Genomic DNA, 19,346 nt, shown 5'->3' with positions numbered 1-19,346 from the left:
ACGATCCGCCGCCTCCACGTCGAGGACCGCTTCAGCGAGGTCGTCGTGCACAACGGGACGGTGTACCTCTCGGGTCAGCTGGCCGACGACCTCGACGGCGGCATTGCCGCACAAACCGCCGAGACGCTCGCGAGCATCGACCAGTTCCTCGCCGACGCGGGCACGGACAAGTCGCGCATCCTCTCGGTGACCATCTACCTCAAGGACATGGCGGATTACGCCGGCATGAACGCGGTCTGGGACGCGTGGGTCGTCAAGGGCGCGACGCCGGCCCGCGCCACGGTGCAGTCGGCGTTGTACGACCCCAAGGTGCTCGTCGAGATGTCGGTCGTCGCAGCGCTCTAATGCAGTTGGATGAACGATGTCTTTGCACTTAATTGCTAGTACCGGCAGATTATTGCTCTTACTGAGACATTTGATATCCCACGGAAAGGCCTTATTCCGGCTGCGATCTCCAGTTAAATCGTGTGCAAAACGCGTTGAAGCAGAGCAAAACAACATGCCAAGACTCGAGAGCATCGGGCTGACCAACACAAATACTGGGACCGTTCGACACGTACATGGGTGGCGAACCCCGGAAAGTGAGACGCGGGAGACGATACACTCCGCGCCGTATTTAGCGACGAGCCGATCTCGTGGCTGCCTGTGCGCAGCTGATATAAGCTTTACTCTAGTCCACTGCAAAGAGTGACCAAGCGACACAGAGACTATCAAGTGCAACGACATCGTTCATCCAACTGCATTAGAGCGCTGCGACGACCGACATCTCGACGAGCACCTTGGGGTCGTACAACGCCGACTGCACCGTGGCGCGGGCCGGCGTCGCGCCCTTGACGACCCACGCGTCCCAGACCGCGTTCATGCCGGCGTAATCCGCCATGTCCTTGAGGTAGATGGTCACCGAGAGGATGCGCGACTTGTCCGTGCCCGCGTCGGCGAGGAACTGGTCGATGCTCGCGAGCGTCTCGGCGGTTTGTGCGGCAATGCCGCCGTCGAGGTCGTCGGCCAGCTGACCCGAGAGGTACACGGTCCCGTTGTGCACGACGACCTCGCTGAAGCGGTCCTCGACGTGGAGGCGGCGAATCTCGCTGGGCATGTTGGCTGGCTGGTCTGGATCTGCAATGTGGCGTGATTCCAGCGGTTTGCAACAATCTGGTCCTGTTTCATACACTTTAAAGTGTTTAAACCACACATTGGCCGTTGCTTGGTGGGCTTTCCAGTCCGATGCATTTTGCTAGCGACAAAAGCTCCCACAGGGATGAAGGCGCTTGTCGTGGCCCTTTCATTCAAGTTGTATAATGTGATGTAGGGAGACGGGCGTGTTGATGGAGCACAAGCATACTACGGTGTTGTTTTAGAGCAGGTGGACAACATGCAATGTGTTTTAAACTTAGATATGCCCTGTTGGGATTGGCCAAAAACATTCCTGCATTTGGATTGGTTAAAAAATCGGAAAAAGGGGAATTTCGAACGCTCGCGTTGTGAGTGGTGGAGTGTAAGAAGCAGCGAGCGACCAGGAAGCATGAGCAAGAACACGGGCCCGGACCTCAAGAAGTACATGGACAAGACGCTCTGCATCAAGCTCAATGGCAGCCGCAAGGTCTCGGGCGTCCTGCGTGGCTTCGACCAGTTCATGAACATCACGCTGGAAGAGGCCATCGAGGAGGTCTCGACGACCGAGGCCAACAAGCTCGGCATGGTCGTCATCCGCGGCAACAGCATCGTCCAGTTCGAATGCCTCGACCGTATGTAAGCGTAAGGCGACTGATTAATGCAGCACACGTTATGTATTCATCCACCGTCGACACACGGTCCTAGATCTGGTCTTCAAACTGCGTCAAGAGCCAACTCGTCATCTCGTCGTCGAGAAGGGGCATGCGGGCCTCGATCGCACCCACATCGGCCTCGCTGCTGTAGGCAAACGCAAGCGGCGTCATGTCCATGGCCATGTCGGCGAGCTTGGGCGGCGGCGGTTTGAGCCATGCCTTGGAGTACGCCATCGACGCCTCCGTGTAGGCCAGCACGCCTTTGGCTTTGGCTTCGTCGGGCAGCTTGGCCTTGCAGCTGCGCTCCTTCACTGTCTTGCGAACGATCTGCAGCGCCTGCGCATGCTCTCGTAGCGAGAGCGACTCGTGGGCGTACGTGCACACGCTCGACTGTCGCCGGGACTGCTTCCGGAAGCTAAAGTAGTTGAGCTGGCGCTGGAAGCTCGTAAACTTGCTGTGGCGGAAGAAGCGCGGGAGCACCGACGTCGAGAAGGCTTCAACGTCGAGAATGTCGAAGGACTTGCCATCTTCGTGCCAATGGAGGCACGGCGAACGCGACTGCAGCATCTCGATGAGCGTCTGAATGAACGGCGCCAGCGTTGGTCGCGGAGTCATCGGCACCTCGGGCTCGATTGCACTCTACACCGCTGCGCTGCGCTGCTCGACGCATACATGGCCTGGTCCCGCCTGGTCCCGCCTTGTGCCACGCTTGCAACGACCGACGCGGTGGACAATAGGGGCGTCTTGGTCCGCTTAGTCCCACGTTGGCGACGTCCTCCACGCTCCACGCTGCTCTTCGCGCCGCGTCGCCCGTTCTCTTAGCGAGGAACGACCGCGTCCTTCCTCAGTATCGTCGCACCATTGTCTTGACGCCATGCAGTCGAGGTCCATGGCGGTCGGTGGCCGCGATATCCTTGCTTGCGATCACCTTGAAGTCGTCCGGAGCAGTCCGGATACGGGCATGGGCGAGCCACAGACACGGTGCGGTCGTGGTATTTAATTTCCTTACAAATACCAAGTGATAAAATCCATCTCGCGGCGTTGGGCCTCTCCCTCCGGATACGGCGGCTGCGTCCTCACTTTCTGGTGACATTTTATATTATGATATAGATATTTGTATGTAAAGGTCGAAACGCGCATTGTATTGCGCCGCTCCGGTGCTTGCCATTCTGCAATTCGACCGACGCCATGTCCAAGCAAAGCTGCGCGTTGTGCTGCTCGATGCTCTCGGCCTTTGGTGTCATCTTCCTCGGGCTCCTCGGCTTCCTCATGCAGAGCCAGCCGCAGTACATCAAGAGCCTCGGGAAGGACGTGACCGCCGGCCCCGTGTACAACACTGGTAGATGCGCCATCGCTGCATGATTCCAATGAGCTCACGCCCTCGGACGTAGCGATCGTGTACGCCGGCGTGTTTGCGGCGTCGATTGCCGTCTACTTTGTCGAGGCGCGCAAGACCGACGAAGGCAGCTCGGCGTACGAGCACTTGCAGATGAGCGAGCGCGTCGAAGGCGTCACGAACGAGAAGACGCCGCTTTTGAGTAGGTAACTTGTCGGCGCGCCGCGGCAAGCATCTTGGCGTCGCTGACCTTCTGTAGATGAGGACGAATAGCTGGCAACGTACTTATATAAGCGATTTCGTTTCGTCCGCGTCCAGTCCTCGCTCTTGTCGTTGCCGCGTTTTTGAATACCACGACGTCCTTGACCCTGTGAATTCTCTCTTCTGCACGCAGCGTCGTCGCCGCCCATCTTCCTGCTGACGACGCCGACGCGATCGCTAGACATGTCGCGACAGCATGTCTCCATCATGCGCACCCAAATTCGACCCGCGCCTCGTGCTTCACGTCTGTCGCCGCGGGCGGTCGAGGGTGTTGGTTGCCCATGTTGACGTTGCGCCTCCTTACCATGTCCCAGTCAAGCGACGATCATGTTGCCATACACGTAACCCTCCATCGTTCGCAACCCCACTACCGGTGAAAGCGGCGTGGCGCAGCTGCCCAGCCTCTTCCGACACGGCTCCCTCCATCGCAAAGGGCTGCATACGAACATCTCGATTGCCGTTCCCGCGTAGAGCGAACGCTCGGCGATAGAATGCAGTGCTTGGATACACGAAGATGATCATATTCTGTGAGCTAATAGATAGTCGTCGTTGCTCGTCTAATGCGCCGACGCCGGGAGGAGCGAGAGGAGCGTTTGCAAAATCGAGATGGCGCGCGTCGGGTGCAACTGGCCCGGCACCTCCTTGCCCTTGTGTGCCACCTGCTTTTCCACGAGGCTCTTGGTCCGCGCCCGTTTCGCAAAGAGCGCGTGGAGCAGCGAGAGGCGGCGGTGGGCTTCGCTCAAGAGCGCTTGCTGGCGGCCGTCAAACTCGGCGTTGTCGCGCACGAGGCACATGAGCGCATACTTGAGGAGACGCGCGTTGAGCGTAAAGAGCACGGCCGAGTCGCGGTGCATTTGCATGAGGTCGATCCAGAGCTCGCAGCTCATTGCGTGGCCCTCGACGTCTTCGGCGATCGCAATGTTGGCCGCGTGGAACCGGCCTTGCTGGTGCAAACAGAGATTCAAGACCACCTGCAGCAGCTGGTGGAGGAGCTCGAGCTGCGGCCGGCTCCGGTTGCACTTGCGGATCGCCGCGTAGAGCAGCCGCGGCACTTGATGCAACAAGCACTCGACGCAGCACTCGCGACTGAGGCGCGTGCACATTTCGAGCGTATGCACCGCGTGGAGCATGTCTTGGAGGCGCGGCGACGTGTGCAGAATCGCAAGCGCGCGCTTGAGCCGGAGACGGAGCTTGATCTTTTCCTCTTGCACAAACAGCGGTTTTTGATCGCGGAGCGCGGCGGCGACGACGTTGGCCGACGTCTTGGCCGCGTCGAGGCGATGACGCACGGCCGTCACGGGCGAGAGGCGGTCGTACTGCCGACGGACGAGCGTGCCGCGCCACCACGACTGGAGCTTGAGAATCGCGTCGCCCGGGAGGACGCGGTGCATCGAGATACGGCGCGGCTTGGGCTGCTGCTTGCGCATGCGTGCGTGGGCCCAATACGCCTGGATGATGCGCGCCGCCGACTCGCGGTACTGGACGTGCTCGATGAGGCCGAGCCACCAGTTTTTGAGAAACTGGAGGCTTTGGTAGCGCCGGACAAAGTCTTGGATACGCGTCGCCGCGAGGCTCTGCGTGTCTTGCTGCTGGATGGAGAGGCACACGGCGAGCGAGTGCCACTCGTCCTGCATCGTCTTGAGCCGGCGGTTGTACTGCAGCGTACGCCACCACGACTGAAGCATGTACGCGGCGCCGTCGCGCTGCTCCTCGAGCACGACCACGAGTTGCGTCCAGTAGGCCCGGACGCGCGACCGGCGCTGCACCTCGACCCACCAATTTTGAAGCGTCTTGGCGGCGTGGTGCTGCAGCTCCTTGGCCTCGGTCTGCATCTGCGCGGCTGCAGCGTCACGTTGCTCGTACAGCAGCGTGATGACGTGCGTCCACCACGACCGGAGGATCGTCCGGCGCTTGTACTCGCGCCACATGGACTGGAGCGTCGTGGCTGCTTCCATCTCGCGCGCACCCCGCTGGACGCGGAGGCTCGCGGTCGTGTCTGTCCACCACGCCCGCACGAGGTACTGGCGCTGCGACGTGCGCCACGCGGTTTGCACCACGAGCGCGGCCTGGTTGGCGCGGTACACGTCGGCGACCAAGGTGCGCCACGAGGCACGCAAAACCGCCTTGCGCCAAGAGCGCTGCACGACGATCGCGGCGGCGTCATTGGCTTCGAGCTCACGCACGGCAGCAATGACGTTGAGAAACCAGTCGCGGACCTGTGCCCGACGACACGCCTTATACCACGCCTCTTGAATGACGCGCGCGGCGTGGTCGTGGTACGTGAGCACGGCGACCGCGTCGAGCCACCACTTTTTGATGGGCCCACGTATGCGCGTATTGGCGCCACCACGTCTGGAGACGCACGGCTGCGGCCACGGACGTCGTTTCGTGGGCGTGCTTGGCGGCGACGGCAAGGGCGGTCCAGCGCCACCGCACGCACACGACCCGGTACCGTCGGAAGGCGCGCTGGAGCCGTGTCGCGGCCGCCGTCGTGTAGGCGTCCCAGAGCTCGTGTCGGCGGCGTTCGAGCACGTGGTTGATGAGATCATGCCACACGGCGACAGTGGCTCGACGCTTGGCATGGCGCCACGCCGTTTGAATCACCACGGCGGCTTGGTCGCAGCGTTCGTAATGGACGGCGAGGATGACGTCGACCCAGCGCTGCTTGCGCTCATACAGCCGCATGGCTTTGCGGTACCAGAATTGCAGCGTCGTCGCTGCATCGTGCTGCTGCTCGAGGAGTGCGTTTGCGAGCGCATACCACGTCGCCTGGACGCGGTACAAGGCGGCCATTCGAGACGGCGTCGGCACCAGCGCTGGAGCCGCGTCGCCGCCGCTTGTTCCTTTTGCCGCAGGAGCACGACCATGGTCGACCACAAATGCTGCACCTTCTGCGTGCCCTTGCCGCGGATCCAGCGCTGGATTTTGGTCGCCGCGACCACTTGGCGACTTTGGAGACGCGCGTAGTAGACGAGGGCGTACCAGAACGCTTGCGTCTGGCGGCGCCGGACCGCGCGCTGCAGTGTCACGGCCGCCGCGTCGCGCAACGAACGCAGGTGGAAGGCCATCGTTTGCCAGAGTGCCTTGGTGTACGAGACGCGGCGATACATGCGCCACCACTGTTGGAGACGGACGGCGCTCTGCGCTTGCTCCATCGCGAGGCGAAAGGCGGCTCGGGACGCGCGAATGTCGGCGAGCCACGCGCGGACGGCTCGTTGAATGCACGCTGCGGCCGCATCAAAGTCGTAGTTGTTGTCAACCTCGACAACCTCTGGTGTTGGGTCGGCTTCGTCCGAGTGAGGCGGCGACAGCGGGGCAGGGACCGTTACAGGCGGCGACGGCGGTGCAAAGACGGCCACGGGCGGCGACCGAGATGCATACACTGCGACGACCGGTGACCGAGGCGCGCGGACTGTGGTCAGCGTCGGCGACAGCGGCGCATAGACCACCGTGGATCGTGGCGCCACGACGGGAGCCGGTGGTGCGACGACGGGCACGCGAACAGGCGACGCCACGACGATTGGGAGACCACCGAGCTTTGATTGGCACCCGGACGGGACTTTTCGTAGCCATTTGGGCGCGGTGGCGGAGATACCGCGACCGGCAGACCACCATGCGACCAAATGCTTGGAGCTTCCGGGCCAAGTAGAGGAGGCGCTGCACACAGCGGATCGCAAACCGGTTGTGCGACGTCGTGTACCAAAAGCGCTGGATGACGCGCGCCGCGTGGTCGCGCTTGGTCCGGCGCAAACGGCGAAAGCGGGGTACCCACCAATGCTACACCAAATCAGTTTCTCATGTTATGCAGGGCCGTCGTCGTACCTGGAGCGTAAACGCAGCGTGGATCTCCTTGCTTGCGCCGAGGAGACGCGAGTGCAGGTACGCGACGAACGTCATGATGATCTTCTCTTCGGGCAAATTGTTCGAGTCAAACTCGGGCACGAGGACCGGGACTTGGCCGAGGAGCTTGACTTTGGCGTTCACGAGTGCAAAGTTGGCGCGCTCTTGCGACAAAAGCGCTTCAAACTCGTCGTGGCCAATGCGGTCCTTGTCGCTCCGATCACTCGTCGTCCAGTGCATGTCGGACTTTTCAAGCAACTAATTTTGAAGAGTTATACACCATCATCATCACACATGGATAGGACTTATACCCGCGGGTGGTAGTAGTGCACCATGAGGCAGAGCGCTTTCCCATCGGCAAACGACGCGGTAAAGTTGTGGATCGCGAGGTGGTAGTTGGCACACACGACGCGGCACCACTCGAGCAGCAACTGCGGAATCGACCGGTTGTTGTCGTTGACATCGCCGTCGTGGATCGTCGCGTAGACTTGCGCGGCGAGGCCCGACCACCGGCGCTTCACACGGTCAATTTCGGTGGCAACCAAGGCGACGTCGACGACGTGCGAGATCTTGAAATGGCTAATGAGCTAAACTCCATCATGAGTATATAGGACTCCAGTACAGAAAGGAAGAAGTAGGGTACCTTCCAGAGGAGCGCAAGCGTCTTTTCACGGTGCCCGTCGACAATGTCCTTGGGCCCAATCGTCGTCGGCTGGTAGTTGGTCACGGCGCAGCTCGACTCGACCGCGTTGAGCTGCAATTGGCAGTGCTCCTCCAAAAACGACAGCGCGACCTTGACGTTGTGGACCTTCTGGAGCCGCGACACGGCTGGCAAGCGCAGCTGCGGGCTCAAGACCGCGCCGGGCACAAGCGTCTCGAGCAAGCGTACGAGTCGGACGCCGTCGCGAAGGTCCATGGCGAGGTTCTCGACCTGCATGTCCATCTCCTCAAGGACGCTTTGCTCGTAGGCGACCGTATACTCGAGGTTGCCGAGGTGCCGGAGCACGTTCCCTTCTTGGCTCAGAAACTTTTGGCAAAAATCATACAAAATCTGCTTGGAGCTCTTGACACTGCTCGACGGCCGGAAGAGGCATGGCAGCGCAATATGGTCGACGTGGCGCTGCGCATGCGCCTTGTCGAGGAAGTAGACAAGCATGAAGCACTTGACAAGCGTGTGGACGCGGAGCTTGGCCAAGTACGCCTCGGACCGATTGACGCCCAGATGCAGCGACGGGTGCTTGAGCGCGAGCACCGGGTCGTTCGTGATGCGCTCGGCGATGAGCCGACGTAGAAAGAGCGGCATGTGCGACGACGAGGACGTCGGATGGATGAGCTCCCCGAGGGACTCGACGATGCGGAGGCCGAGCACAACTTCGAGCCCGAGCGTGAGCCAAAGCGGGTGGTAGTGATTGAGAAGCGTCATGAGCTCGTTCTGCAGACCGACGTCGACATGCAGTGGGCGGTCGGTTCGGATCGTGAGTCGCTTGGCCGTGATTTCCCGCTGGAGACGGTACAGGACATGGTCCGTGTGGTTGTGGTTGTACACGGCGTGCGCTGCCTGCCGGATCTTGGACTCGAGTCGGCGGATTGCAAGCAGCCGCAGCTGGTAATACCGGTCGGTCGTGAGCGGCGTCTCGTCCTTGATCTCGGCAAAATGGGCGCCGAGGAGCGTAAAGTTGAGCCACTTCTGGAAACCTTCTTCCTGCTTGGGGATCCATTGGTCGTCAAAGACGATGCGTCGCTTCTTCCAGAGCTGGCTTGTCGACGTCTCGGGCTTCCCTGCCTTGCGCAAGATCGTCGACGACGTCGACGCGTACGACGCTGCCAACGAGGAGGATGTCGACGATACCTTGGCGCGCTTGGCAGACGAGGACGAGGACGATGACGATGCGAGCGCGGTCCCTGTTGCGGTGGCGGTGAGCGTGCAAAAGAGTTTGAAGCGCTTGTTCAGGCGCACGTGGAGCTTGGCGTGGACGCGGCCGGGCTTGGTCGGCGTAAAGACCACGTCAATCGTCGCGGAGGACTGCATCGGGACGACGATCGCCTCGTGCGCATGGACGTAGAACTCGGAGCCAAAGGCCTTTGGCAGCACGTCCTCGACGACGATGTGGGCGACGCCATGGTCGCTCGGGTTGAGGAAGCCGAGCGATAGCGTCCTTGTCTGGCCAATCTCGACTGACCCAAAGTCGAGCTGGGGCACGTGGCGGAAGTCAGACGCGATGAAGGACGAGGCCTGCGCCGGGAGCTTGCGAGGGGACGAGGCTTGGTTGGAGACGTGGATGGATGGCATCTCGACGCCGGGGGTCTTGCGCTTGAGGGTCTTCTTGAGCTTCCAGTTTTCCTTCTCTAGGTACGCATGCTTCTCCATGAGCTGCCGGCCATCATGCGCGAAGCGTCTACCTGCGCCTCGGACGTCCATCCCGCGGCAGCGAATCACTCACTGGTCGACCCAGCTGGGCTTCAAAATTCAAAAAGCCGAGTTTGAAAACTCAAAACCTCTCACAATTGATCGCACGCGCGGCAACCTTTGCGTCCGGAATTAGTGTATGCATCATTTCGACCACGTCTTCCGTCAGTGCTCAACACGCACAGTGCCCAGGCACTCTACGATGAACGAGCTAAATACTACTACTTGGAAGAAGCGCACTCCTCCATAGCATCGCACCGATGCATGGACTCGTGACAGAGAATCAATGTTATCCCTCCTCATTAGACTGATACCGGTACAAGTCCTCGCGCTCGTAGTCGTGCATCGCGCCACAAGCTCCTCTACTAGAGCGCCTTGCTTGTAGATAGGCATCCCATGTCTTGGTTTGCGCATGGTCGATACGAAGCCGACGCCACGGGCGACTGACAAGCAAGCATTAAACCTCTGGCAATCGATCGATAGAAACGGCAAGAAATAGTGTTATTGACCTAAAAAGACCCTGTTTTGTCTCGAAATTCCGATTGTGGCACGAGATCTCAAGCGTCGCCGAAGCGAAAGATCGCAGATCGCATCTGCCAGATTGCACCAGCATGAGCGTGAGCATCAAGGTGTGCATCCGGTGCCGGCCGTTCACGATCGATGACACGCTCGGCGTCGTCATGACACAGAAGGGTGATGAGGAAGGCGAGGTCGAGCTCATCAACTCGACATACTCGACGACGCGGTACCGTCGACAAGCCATGCTACGGGCCATGACCATTCTCTATGGCTCTAGGTTTGCCTTTAGCTGGGCGTGGTGGAGCGCGTACGGCTACAAGCGCCACGTCAAGGGCGACTCGCTGCCTGCCGACAACATGCTGCTTGTGGACCAGGCCATGGCGTACGAGGCATGCGGCGCCAAGATCAAGGACGACCTCTTGGGCGGCAACGCGGTCGTCATGTTCGCCTACGGCCTCAGCGGGTCGGGCAAAACGTTTACCGTCTTTGGCGTACACTCTCTACGCTACACAGGCTACGACGCTCATGGCCATGGTTCTAGCCCGACGCTGTGGACATTCCAGAGGCGTGGTTCAAGCACGAAGAGCCGCATCCGCTCGTACACCACATCCTGAGAATGTTTCTGAAGAGGATGATAATCATGTAGTGGGGCATCTTTCCGCGGCTCGCGTACAACCTCTTCAAGGAGAAGCAGGATGGGTGGAAGATCACGATGAAGTACTTTCAAAACGTCGTCGACACGGTCCGCGACCTCATGTCGCCGATGGCCCAAGAGCAGCAGTACAAGAACGGCATGCGCAAGGACGCGGATGGCTTTATGGACATTGAGTGGTGCCAGGTACATATGACAATCGTGTCCACTTGTATACAAAAAAGGATCCAACGGTCCGGATAGGGCGTCGTGCTCAAGGACTGGAACGATCTCCGCCGGACATTTATGAGCGCCAACTCGCGCAAAGCGATTGCACCGACGCAGTTCAACCACCAGTCGACGCGCGGCCACTGCATCATGACGCTTGAAGTCGAGAAGCCCGACCCGGAGCGCGAAGGCATGAAGCAGCGCGGGCGTATCTACGTCTGCGACTTGGCCGGCACCGAGCCTGCCGGGGACATTGTGTACGCCAACTACCAAAAGCTCGTGTTCGACGACGGGTCGATCGAGATGAAGTACCTTGGACCGCACCAGGATGCGTCGAAATCCAAGGAGCTTCAGGACCAGGGCAAGAAGATCAATCTGAGTTTGACGGAAATGGCCCAGTTCTTCATGAAGATGGCGGGTACGTCCTCCTTCCTATCGTACATTTACGGTACCAATATGTATATATCCAGAGGCTGTCCAGAAGAAGACGCTCAAGCCGGGCGCGAGCATCCCAGGCTGCAACTCGTACTTTCTCTGCAAGTACCTCAAGGACACGATGCTCCAAGCCCGGTACGCATACGACAATATTCTCCACCGTTTGAAAATGGTCTTAGAACCTACCTCTTTTGCGCCGTCCGACCCGAAGTGACGTATCTCAACTACACTTTTTCCACGCTCGGCTTTGCCAAGAACGCGTCTGTCATCAAGCTCCAGCCCAAGAAGGCATCGGCGGCCGCGTCGCCCGCAGAACGCAAGGTACCTCTTTCTGGCCACCATGTCGCAGAGCGCATCGTTGGTCATGTAGCTCATGGCAGAGCTCGACGAGATGAAGAACCTTGTTGCGATGCTTAAGGCCGAGAACGAAAAGATGGCCAAGATGGGTGGCGGCGGCGGCGGCAGCGACCAAGTCGACAAGATCAGCGCCCTCCTTGCCCAGAAGCAACGCGAACTCGAAGGTCTTTCTATGATCTACGGCATACTTTTCTAAGGTGGTCGATGAACTTAGGTGTTCTCTCGGGCGAGACGAGCGATGGCGGCGACGGCGGGTCCAAGCCCGCGGCCAAGGCCCAAGAGGAGGCCATGCAGCGGCAGAAGGAGGAGTACGAGAAGCGGGGGATTTCGCTCACGTTCTTTGAAGAGAAGACGACGCTGCCGTACTTGATCAACCTCGACGTCGACGCCTACCGGTCGCAGCGCTTCATGTACCTGCTCACGAAAGAAGTAGGGATGGATTTGATACAAACCGAGTGGCTAAAGTGTCAATAATGGATGTACTAGGTGACCATCGTGGGCACGAAAGGTGACATCAAGCCCATGGCGCTCTCGGTCGTCGACGGCCACTGCAGCTTTGAGAAATCCCCGCCCGTGCTCTCCGAAGCTGGCGCCGACACTGGCAGCGTGGTCACGCTCGTCGGTGGCAACGGCGACACGATGCACAATGGCAAGAAACTCGAGAAAGGCACGCGCGTGGAGCTTGCTGCGTTCGATCGCGTCGTGATTGGCAACGAACTTATGCTCTTCCGCTACCCGGGTCAGTACCCTAGCCCTTTACCTCGCCCAAACATCATTTTTCGGTGCGTAGGCCGCGAGGACCCGGGGAAGGAGCCACCGACCGCCGACGATGCGGCGCACGAGTTCCAAGAGGCGCTCCAGAGCCAAGATAAAGCGGCAATGCAAGCGCTGGAGGCGCAGCGGCTGCAGTTTGAAGCGGAAAAGGCCGCGTGGGAAGAGCAAAAGGCCCAAGCTCAGGCCGCGCGGTCCGAAGCACTCTCATCGGCGACACCGGAAGAAGTTGCCGAGCAAGAACGCAAGCTGCAAGAGCTCGAACAGCAGGTTGACACCCTTTTGTTTGACTTTTTGCATGAATTTGTTGGATGTATTAAAATGATTCTTGTGCATTTTAGGAGAAGGAGCGACTCGCGCGACAAGTCAACGACCAAGAGCTGCGGGACGTTTTGCCCAAGATCAACGAGCTCAAGCAGATCGTCCATGTGCTCAATCGCGACGTTTTGAGTTTTGAGACGGCGCTCAAAGGCACGGGCGGGGATGGCCAAGGTAGATTTTCGTCGGTTGTCGTAAATAGAATGCACTTTGTCTAGGCATTCCGCAGGTCAAGGTCAAGGTCCACAACAGCAAAACCGACGAGACGATCTTGCTCGATGTCTTTGAGTTTGTGAAAGCGTACTCGCTCTTGAAAGACGAAGTTGCGTTTCTCAAGAACGCGATCGCCAACAACCGCGAGTACACGTCGCCGATGGGCCACGATCCAATCACACTCCTCTTCGACAACTCGTTCCACGTAGAATGACCGTCGAACGCTCACTGCTTCGACTCACGGCGTATCAAATATCTAGGTCGGCAGTGCGACCAACTTTCCCGAGTATCTCTTGTACAACCTCGAGACCGATCCGGACGAAAGGTTCGCCAACTCTCATCGAATATTCCTTGCACGAAAGACGAGGTAGTCGCATGAACATCAAGAACGCGGTGCCACCGTTCAACACGATCGGGAAGCTTGAGGTCGTGTGGACGCCGCTGAGCGCAGAAGACGAGGCGCAGCACAACCCAGACCACATCCAAGACATTGATGGCCCCATGGATCTGGTCTGTCGACGCATGGACAATATTGTCCATTAATTTCTTACGTGATACAATAGGTCGGCAAGTCGTGGACGTACAAGCTCGAGATCAAGGGCGCGACGGGGTTGCCCATGATTACGGACTTGGCGTATGTCCAGTACGAGTTCCTCGGCGAGCTCTTTACGACCGAAAGCGTCGAGCAAAACACGCGCAACCCCGTCTTCAATTACTCGCATGTGCACCACGTGCCGTGCGTCACGGCCGAGTTCGTCCAGTACCTTCAGACGCACCGGCTCGAGTTCCAGCTCTACATCAACCCCTACATTTTGGACCCGCCGAAAGACGCAATCAGCACGGGTAACCCAACGATTGTGAGTCTCCTCGGCGGCACCGCGACAGGTTGGTCCTAACCACCGACCCACAAGTTGGGTTCTGAGAGGTATCACCATTCTTGGGTGTAGCCAAGCTGCCGTACGACGAGCTCGAAGTCCAATGCAAGAAACTCGAGGTCGAGAAGCAGCTTTTGTCGGATGAAATCGTGTACTTGCGCCAAACGTTCAAGGCCGCGACGGGACAGTACGTAGCCTCTGTCGCAATTGAAGCAGAAAAATGGGATTGATGGCGCGTGGGTAGGGAGGCGCCGGCGTATGCACCGCTAAAGGCAAGCGGTGAGGCTACAGCGGACCTCTCGACGCCGCGCAAGCAGCTGGCCGAGGCCAAGTCCAAGGACGCACTCCTCAACACCGAGACGCCGAACGCATAAATGTCACTCCATCCGTCAAGCACTACTTTGTATAGAAAAAGAATCCACAACCTTTCATTGTCTCTTGGTGTCTGCTGATGCTATAGCACGACGCCGGCCATACACAACTAGATGTAGAAGGATCGCACAGCACCAAGTGCACCGAGGCGTGATCCACCGACACGACCTCGCTCGTCCTAGTTGAGAGATGGTTAACGAGAAGATACAATCGCTTGGAGACAGACCATGGAAATAATGACAACGCTGGAGTTGCTTCAACGTCTCGGGATCTACCAACGCCGCATGGATCAGCGCCTTGTAAAACGCGCCATTCTTCCCGTCCCAGCCAGCGCAGACCCGATGCAAGAAGTCGCCCACCACCTCCGGCCCGCTGCGTTGGCGGTGGAGCTCTTGCATCTCTTCCTTGGCGATCTCAACTGGAGCTCAAGGTCGACGGCGCGTTGCATCGCGGCCTGCTTCTCGTCGCACTGGATGCGTGCCATGCCATGCCTTCTGCGAGCTTCTCTTTGGCAATCGCGAGGTCTCGAAGAAGCTGCTTGCGACGAAGAGCCTCGATGGCTGTGGAGTTCTCGCTGCCATCGGTCAAATTGAAGAATGATGCGACCGCCCACAGACCTCACCCACGTCGTGCACCAGCGTGAGTGTTGCCGCGTTCGGTTTATGCTCGAACATGGACTGTATGGCGAAAACAAGGACATTGCCGAAACGTACAGCATACATACCGTAGACCGTTTAGGACATCCTTCCTAGTTTCAACTCTGCTGGTGGCAATGCCATTGGTGCAAATGCGTGTCTTTTCGGCGGCCTTTTCAGCCAATTGGCGAGAGGAGCTGTCCAAGATATTCCCGACCGATGGCATCGCCGTGTCCGCGGGCCGACTGCTCGGCAGTCCAGAAGGAGCTCGAGCATCTTCGCCGCGACGTGGAAGAGCTTCAGCTCGAGAACGACAAGCTCCATGAGCACTCGGCGTCGCTGGGCCAGCAAGTCGCCACGCTCGAGGCCATGAACGCCGACCTGCGCGAGCAAGTCCAGACCCCGCGCACGGCCCGCGTCGCAACGATCGCAGAAGATGAAGACGAACCCCATAACGAGATGGTCACGCAGCTCCAAGCCAAGCTCGATGCGTCGCTCGCGCGTGAAGCGGCGCTTGCGGATCAACTGGCAAAGCTCGACGCGTCCCATGCACAACTGGCCGCCGCCCTCGTGGCCAAGTCAAGTGTTCTGCAAGCCGATGAGCTCGCGCGTCTCAAGAACGACAGCGACGGCCGCCGCGACGAGCTATACGCGGCCCTCCGCGAGAACGAGCAGCTGCGAGATGATAACAACGAGCTTCGTACTGCTGTCGAGAAGCTCTCGCGCGTCGCTTTGGACGCCGAAGCCAAGCTGCAGGTCGCCGACGACGAGAAGGCGGCGCTCTCAAGTGCGCTCGATGATCGCACGACGGCAGTGACGGAGCTCCTCCACAAGATCGAGTCCCACGACGCGGAGAAGCAAGGCCTCGAGCGCAAGATCCTCGAGATGGACGCGGCCGAAGCGCACGTGGATGCGATGATCGCGGACTTCAAAACCAAGTTTGACGCTGAACGGCGCGGATTGCATGCGGAACTTGAGCAGTGGAAGCTCCGAGTGCGCGAACTCGAGGTGCGTTGCGACGCCCCTATCTCTCCTCACACTAATTCCTTTACACAGGCGAGCACAACCGCGACAACAGCCATATCGACGACGTCGAACGATGTCAAGGACGCTGCGCTGAGCGATCTCGAAGCCAAGATCCTCGTGCTGCAAGACATGCGTCTCCAGGACAAGGCGCAGATCGCCGAACTCAAAACCAAAATTTCTCAAAAGAACGCCGATTTGAGCACGATGGCCGCGAGTTTTGTGCCGAAAGACGATATCAAACAGCTCGAGGCGACGGTGCAGGTCCAGCGGCAGCAAGCACAGGACGCGCTTCGCGACGTCGACGTGTGGAAAGCACGCGTCAAGGAGCAGCGGGGGCTCCTCACCGACATGGAAGCTCGCTGCGTCGCGATCGAGTCGCAGTGCCGGGAAGCCGAGGCGTGGAACGCCAAGTACGAAGCCAAGGCCGGCTTGACCGACGTCGTCCGGCACCAGAAGAAGCTCCGAAGCGACTTGAGCGCGCAAGAGAGTGCGAATGCGGCGCTGCGCGTCGAGCTCAGTCGCCACAAGGACGCCATCTCCAAGCTCCAAGCGGCGTGTACCCGGCTCAAACGTGCGTCCCGTTCTCTCATATCGGTACACAATTTCTTCATCAATCTGCGTAGGCGACGCGGGCAAGCCAGACGAGTTCGAGTACCCGGATCTGGTCTTGGAGACAAGCGTCCAAGGCAACCTCGCGCTCATCCACCAGCTCGAAGCTCAAGTCGCGGCCTTGGAGGACGAGCGCGTTGCGCTGCTTACCAAGCTCAGAGACCAAGCCAAGAAGACGGGGGCCTACCTCTTTGAGCACCACGGACTCACCAGTGCCCAATACGATCAAGTCCAAGAGCTCATCTACCGGCTTCAGAACGGCGACACAGTTGACGCCTCTGCGCCGCCTCGTCCTTTGTCGCCGACAAGAGATACGAGCGCAGAGCTACGCAAGCTGTACGACGCCAACACGCAGCTGCAAGCCGACGTCGCTCGGCTCTCGGCGGTCGTGGCCGCGTCAAATCAGGCGCCAACGAACGGTCCGCCCGAGTGGGCGACCACGGTTAAAGACGAAGTGTGGCGCGCGACCGAGGCATTGCAAAGCCACATGCGTGAGCACATGCAGGTAATGCCGTTCTTGGTGGATCTGAAGTTGATACATTGATATAAATGGCCTAGGTCATGCGCGAGGCAGCGGTCGCATCAGACGACGAGAGCAGCGACGAGAGTTCGGAGTTTGGAGACCTTGGCGGCGGTGACATGAGTGCGCCAGCACCATCACAAGACGAGATTGTGTTGGAGCATCCGCGACTCACCAAGCACGCCAGCGTCCACACATCCGGTCTCTTGTCGCCCGCAAGCGTCGTGCTGCAAGAACCGCCGCCGTCCGCCGATGAGATTGCGGCCGCGGTCTCCAAGGCGCTCGAAGCCCGCGGCTTGCATCATCATTTGCCGACGCAGCAGGAGACAACAACACACGAGACGGCGAAGAACGACGGACGGCGCCATGTGATTCTCGAGACACAGGACGAGATGGAAGAGCAGACGCAGTGGGCGATCGAGCTCGACACGTGCTTGGACGAACTCACGCACGTGACGTTGGAGAACCACAGCCTCCGCAGCAAGCTCGAGGGGTTCGAAGGTCTTTTGGCCAGCGTCCAAGACAACCACACCGTGCTCTATCGGTAGTGCATCGATAGCCTCGTCCCCTCCTCATGTAGCGTGTATGCTGGATGTAGCGAGCATATCGCGCTGCAGCAAACGTTTGCCGAGCGCCGGGCGTCGCTAGAGACGCAGCTCGCAACCATGACCGCCAACGTCGACGAAGCATCCATCAAGCTCAATCGGTATTCCTTTTTGCTGTTCGCGGATACAAGGAGCATAAAAATCGAGGTAGGTACGAGCTCATGCTGCAGAGTTTCGAGAAGGAGGGCGAAATGCAGCAGACTGTCGTGTCGCTCACGCGGCAAGTGGCCATTTTCGAAGTCAACCAAGCACGGCTCGCACGCGAATTCAACTTGGTGCGGGAAGAAAAACAGACCGAGTTTACACGCCGCGTCGCCGCCGAAGACGACCTCCTCGCCCTGGAAAAGACGCTCAAGGTGCGCATCCAGTACCTCGAGGCGTGGCGCGAGGGTATGTCCAACTTGATACATTGATATGTTGAAATATCTCCGGCCCTAGGCGCGTTGAGTCGGCTCCAGCACATGGAGACGGCGCTGACCAAGAGTGTACTCAAGCGCCACTATGACGGCGTCCTCGCCGAGCTCCAGCGACTCCAGACAAAGCACGCAGCGCTGCTGGAAAAGTACACGGACCGCCACGCGCACTACCTCGCGACGCTCGAGCTGCCAGCTCAGCACGCGTCGCTGCTACACCAGAACGCACAGCTCTTCGCGCGCCTGAATGGCGAGTCGATCGACAAGCTGCAAAACGAACGCGTCCAAGCGCTTGAAGTTCAAGTGCAGTCGCAGCTGGCGCGTATCAAAGAGCTCGAAGCAGGCATGCCCGAGACAACGCCGGAGCCAGCGCCGTCCAGCACCAACGTCCACGACGTGTACGAGCAGCGCATTGCCGAACTCGAGCAGCTCTGCGGGTCGTTGGAGCGTCAGGTACAATTTCTCGCACCATGAAGAATTGTCGATATGATTGATGGGTGAAAATAGGTGCAAAAACAAAAGGAGGTGGCGACGCTGGCCGCGTCACAGGCCAACACGCTCGCGCTGCGCCAGACGCGGCGCCGGGACGAAGTCGATGCGCTTGAAGCACGGCTCCACGAGTTAAGCGCGCGCTCCGACGATGACGCAATCATCGGTCAGCTCCAGCAAAAGATCGTCGGGATCAAGGCCAACTACCAAGCCTTTGCAGATCGGTACACCTCTCTTGTTGAATCTCGCTGCTTCTACGAGGGCTCACGCTAAAGGGACTAGGTACGAGCAAGCGGTGGAGGCCCAGCGCGCGGCCCAGCTCCAGATCAATACGCTCTCGATGCAGCTCGAACACACGTCGAATCATTACGCGGGGCAGCTCGAGACGCAGCGCCAGCGCATCGCAATTCTCGAGTCGACGGTCGCGCATTTGCAAGCGTCGGACGTGGTCGCTAAGATCAAACGCCTCGACGCGATGGCGTCACGCCTCGAAGCTCTCGACGACGACCTCGCTGCTGTCCACGCCAAGAAGCGCCAGCTCGAGCGGCGCATCGAAGAGCTCGAGTCCGAGCACGACGCGGTCGTCGGGCCGGGCGCTCTTGGCGCCGACATCCACCTCGTCGAGCGACTCAAATACCGCGTCCAAGTCCTCGAGCAGCGAGAAACGTATGAGCTTTTGACCTTTCTCTCTTGATTTGAAAGGAGTTGTGTCTAGGTTGC

General features: G+C 59.3%; 8 protein-coding genes across 8 annotated transcripts in view; 5 read left to right on the top strand and 3 right to left on the bottom strand.

Moving 5' to 3' along the window:
- The window catches only part of SPRG_22282 (hypothetical protein), a gene marked incomplete at both ends in the record, with an annotated part of 623 nt that extends 278 nt beyond the window's left edge, over positions 1-345 (top strand). The window contains one exon of the mRNA XM_012350545.1: positions 36-345. Coding sequence (XP_012205935.1) covers positions 36-345 — 310 coding nt within the window. The remainder of the gene's footprint in view (positions 1-35) is intronic.
- A 362-nt stretch (positions 346-707) lies between these two features.
- On the bottom strand, positions 708-1,139 carry SPRG_11493 (hypothetical protein). The gene has a single exon (XM_012350500.1). It carries the CDS (start codon positions 1,094-1,096, stop codon positions 743-745), a length of 354 nt encoding a protein of 117 aa, XP_012205890.1. The 5' UTR covers positions 1,097-1,139; the 3' UTR covers positions 708-742.
- A 325-nt stretch (positions 1,140-1,464) lies between these two features.
- SPRG_11492 (hypothetical protein) lies at positions 1,465-1,837 on the top strand. Its single transcript, XM_012350499.1, has one exon. The coding sequence runs from the start codon at positions 1,523-1,525 to the stop codon at positions 1,751-1,753; it is 231 nt and encodes a 76-aa protein (XP_012205889.1). The 5' UTR covers positions 1,465-1,522; the 3' UTR covers positions 1,754-1,837.
- Positions 1,787-2,381, bottom strand: SPRG_11491 (hypothetical protein; the record flags this gene model as incomplete). The annotated part of the gene is made up of 1 exon (XM_012350498.1): positions 1,787-2,381. The coding sequence occupies one exon, from the start codon at positions 2,379-2,381 to the stop codon at positions 1,815-1,817; it is 567 nt and encodes a 188-aa protein (XP_012205888.1). The 3' UTR covers positions 1,787-1,814.
- Positions 2,382-2,875: 494 nt separating this feature from the next.
- Positions 2,876-3,477, top strand: SPRG_11490 (hypothetical protein). The gene is made up of 2 exons (XM_012350497.1): positions 2,876-3,105; positions 3,158-3,477. Exons 1-2 carry the CDS (start codon positions 2,955-2,957, stop codon positions 3,310-3,312), a joined length of 306 nt encoding a protein of 101 aa, XP_012205887.1. The 5' UTR covers positions 2,876-2,954; the 3' UTR covers positions 3,313-3,477.
- A 443-nt stretch (positions 3,478-3,920) lies between these two features.
- SPRG_11489 (hypothetical protein) lies at positions 3,921-9,571 on the bottom strand (the record flags this gene model as incomplete). The annotated part of the gene is made up of 7 exons (XM_012350496.1): positions 3,921-5,672; positions 5,728-6,080; positions 6,146-6,922; positions 6,984-7,140; positions 7,186-7,461; positions 7,515-7,790; positions 7,847-9,571. 7 exons carry the CDS (start codon positions 9,569-9,571, stop codon positions 3,921-3,923), a joined length of 5,316 nt encoding a protein of 1,771 aa, XP_012205886.1.
- Positions 9,572-10,166: 595 nt separating this feature from the next.
- Positions 10,167-14,331, top strand: SPRG_11488 (hypothetical protein; the record flags this gene model as incomplete). The annotated part of the gene is made up of 18 exons (XM_012350495.1): positions 10,167-10,355; positions 10,407-10,620; positions 10,671-10,727; positions 10,776-10,967; positions 11,025-11,406; positions 11,459-11,558; positions 11,603-11,744; positions 11,794-11,944; positions 11,995-12,209; positions 12,267-12,519; positions 12,571-12,821; positions 12,893-13,043; positions 13,088-13,287; positions 13,343-13,407; positions 13,454-13,592; positions 13,646-13,967; positions 14,030-14,144; positions 14,202-14,331. The coding sequence occupies exons 1-18, from the start codon at positions 10,222-10,224 to the stop codon at positions 14,329-14,331; spliced, it is 3,213 nt and encodes a 1,070-aa protein (XP_012205885.1). The 5' UTR covers positions 10,167-10,221.
- Positions 14,332-15,159: 828 nt separating this feature from the next.
- On the top strand, positions 15,160-19,320 carry SPRG_11487 (hypothetical protein; the record flags this gene model as incomplete). The annotated part of the gene is made up of 8 exons (XM_012350494.1): positions 15,160-16,561; positions 16,614-17,104; positions 17,158-17,663; positions 17,718-17,825; positions 17,876-18,114; positions 18,163-18,590; positions 18,645-18,850; positions 18,909-19,320. Exons 1-8 carry the CDS (start codon positions 15,184-15,186, stop codon positions 19,318-19,320), a joined length of 3,768 nt encoding a protein of 1,255 aa, XP_012205884.1. The 5' UTR covers positions 15,160-15,183.
- Positions 19,321-19,346: the final 26 nt, after the last annotated feature.

This window comes from Saprolegnia parasitica (genome assembly GCF_000151545.1).
Source record: "Saprolegnia parasitica CBS 223.65 unplaced genomic scaffold supercont2.66, whole genome shotgun sequence".
Lineage (NCBI taxonomy): Eukaryota > Oomycota > Saprolegniomycetes > Saprolegniales > Saprolegniaceae > Saprolegnia > Saprolegnia parasitica.
This window is presented reverse-complemented; position numbering and strand designations above follow the sequence as displayed.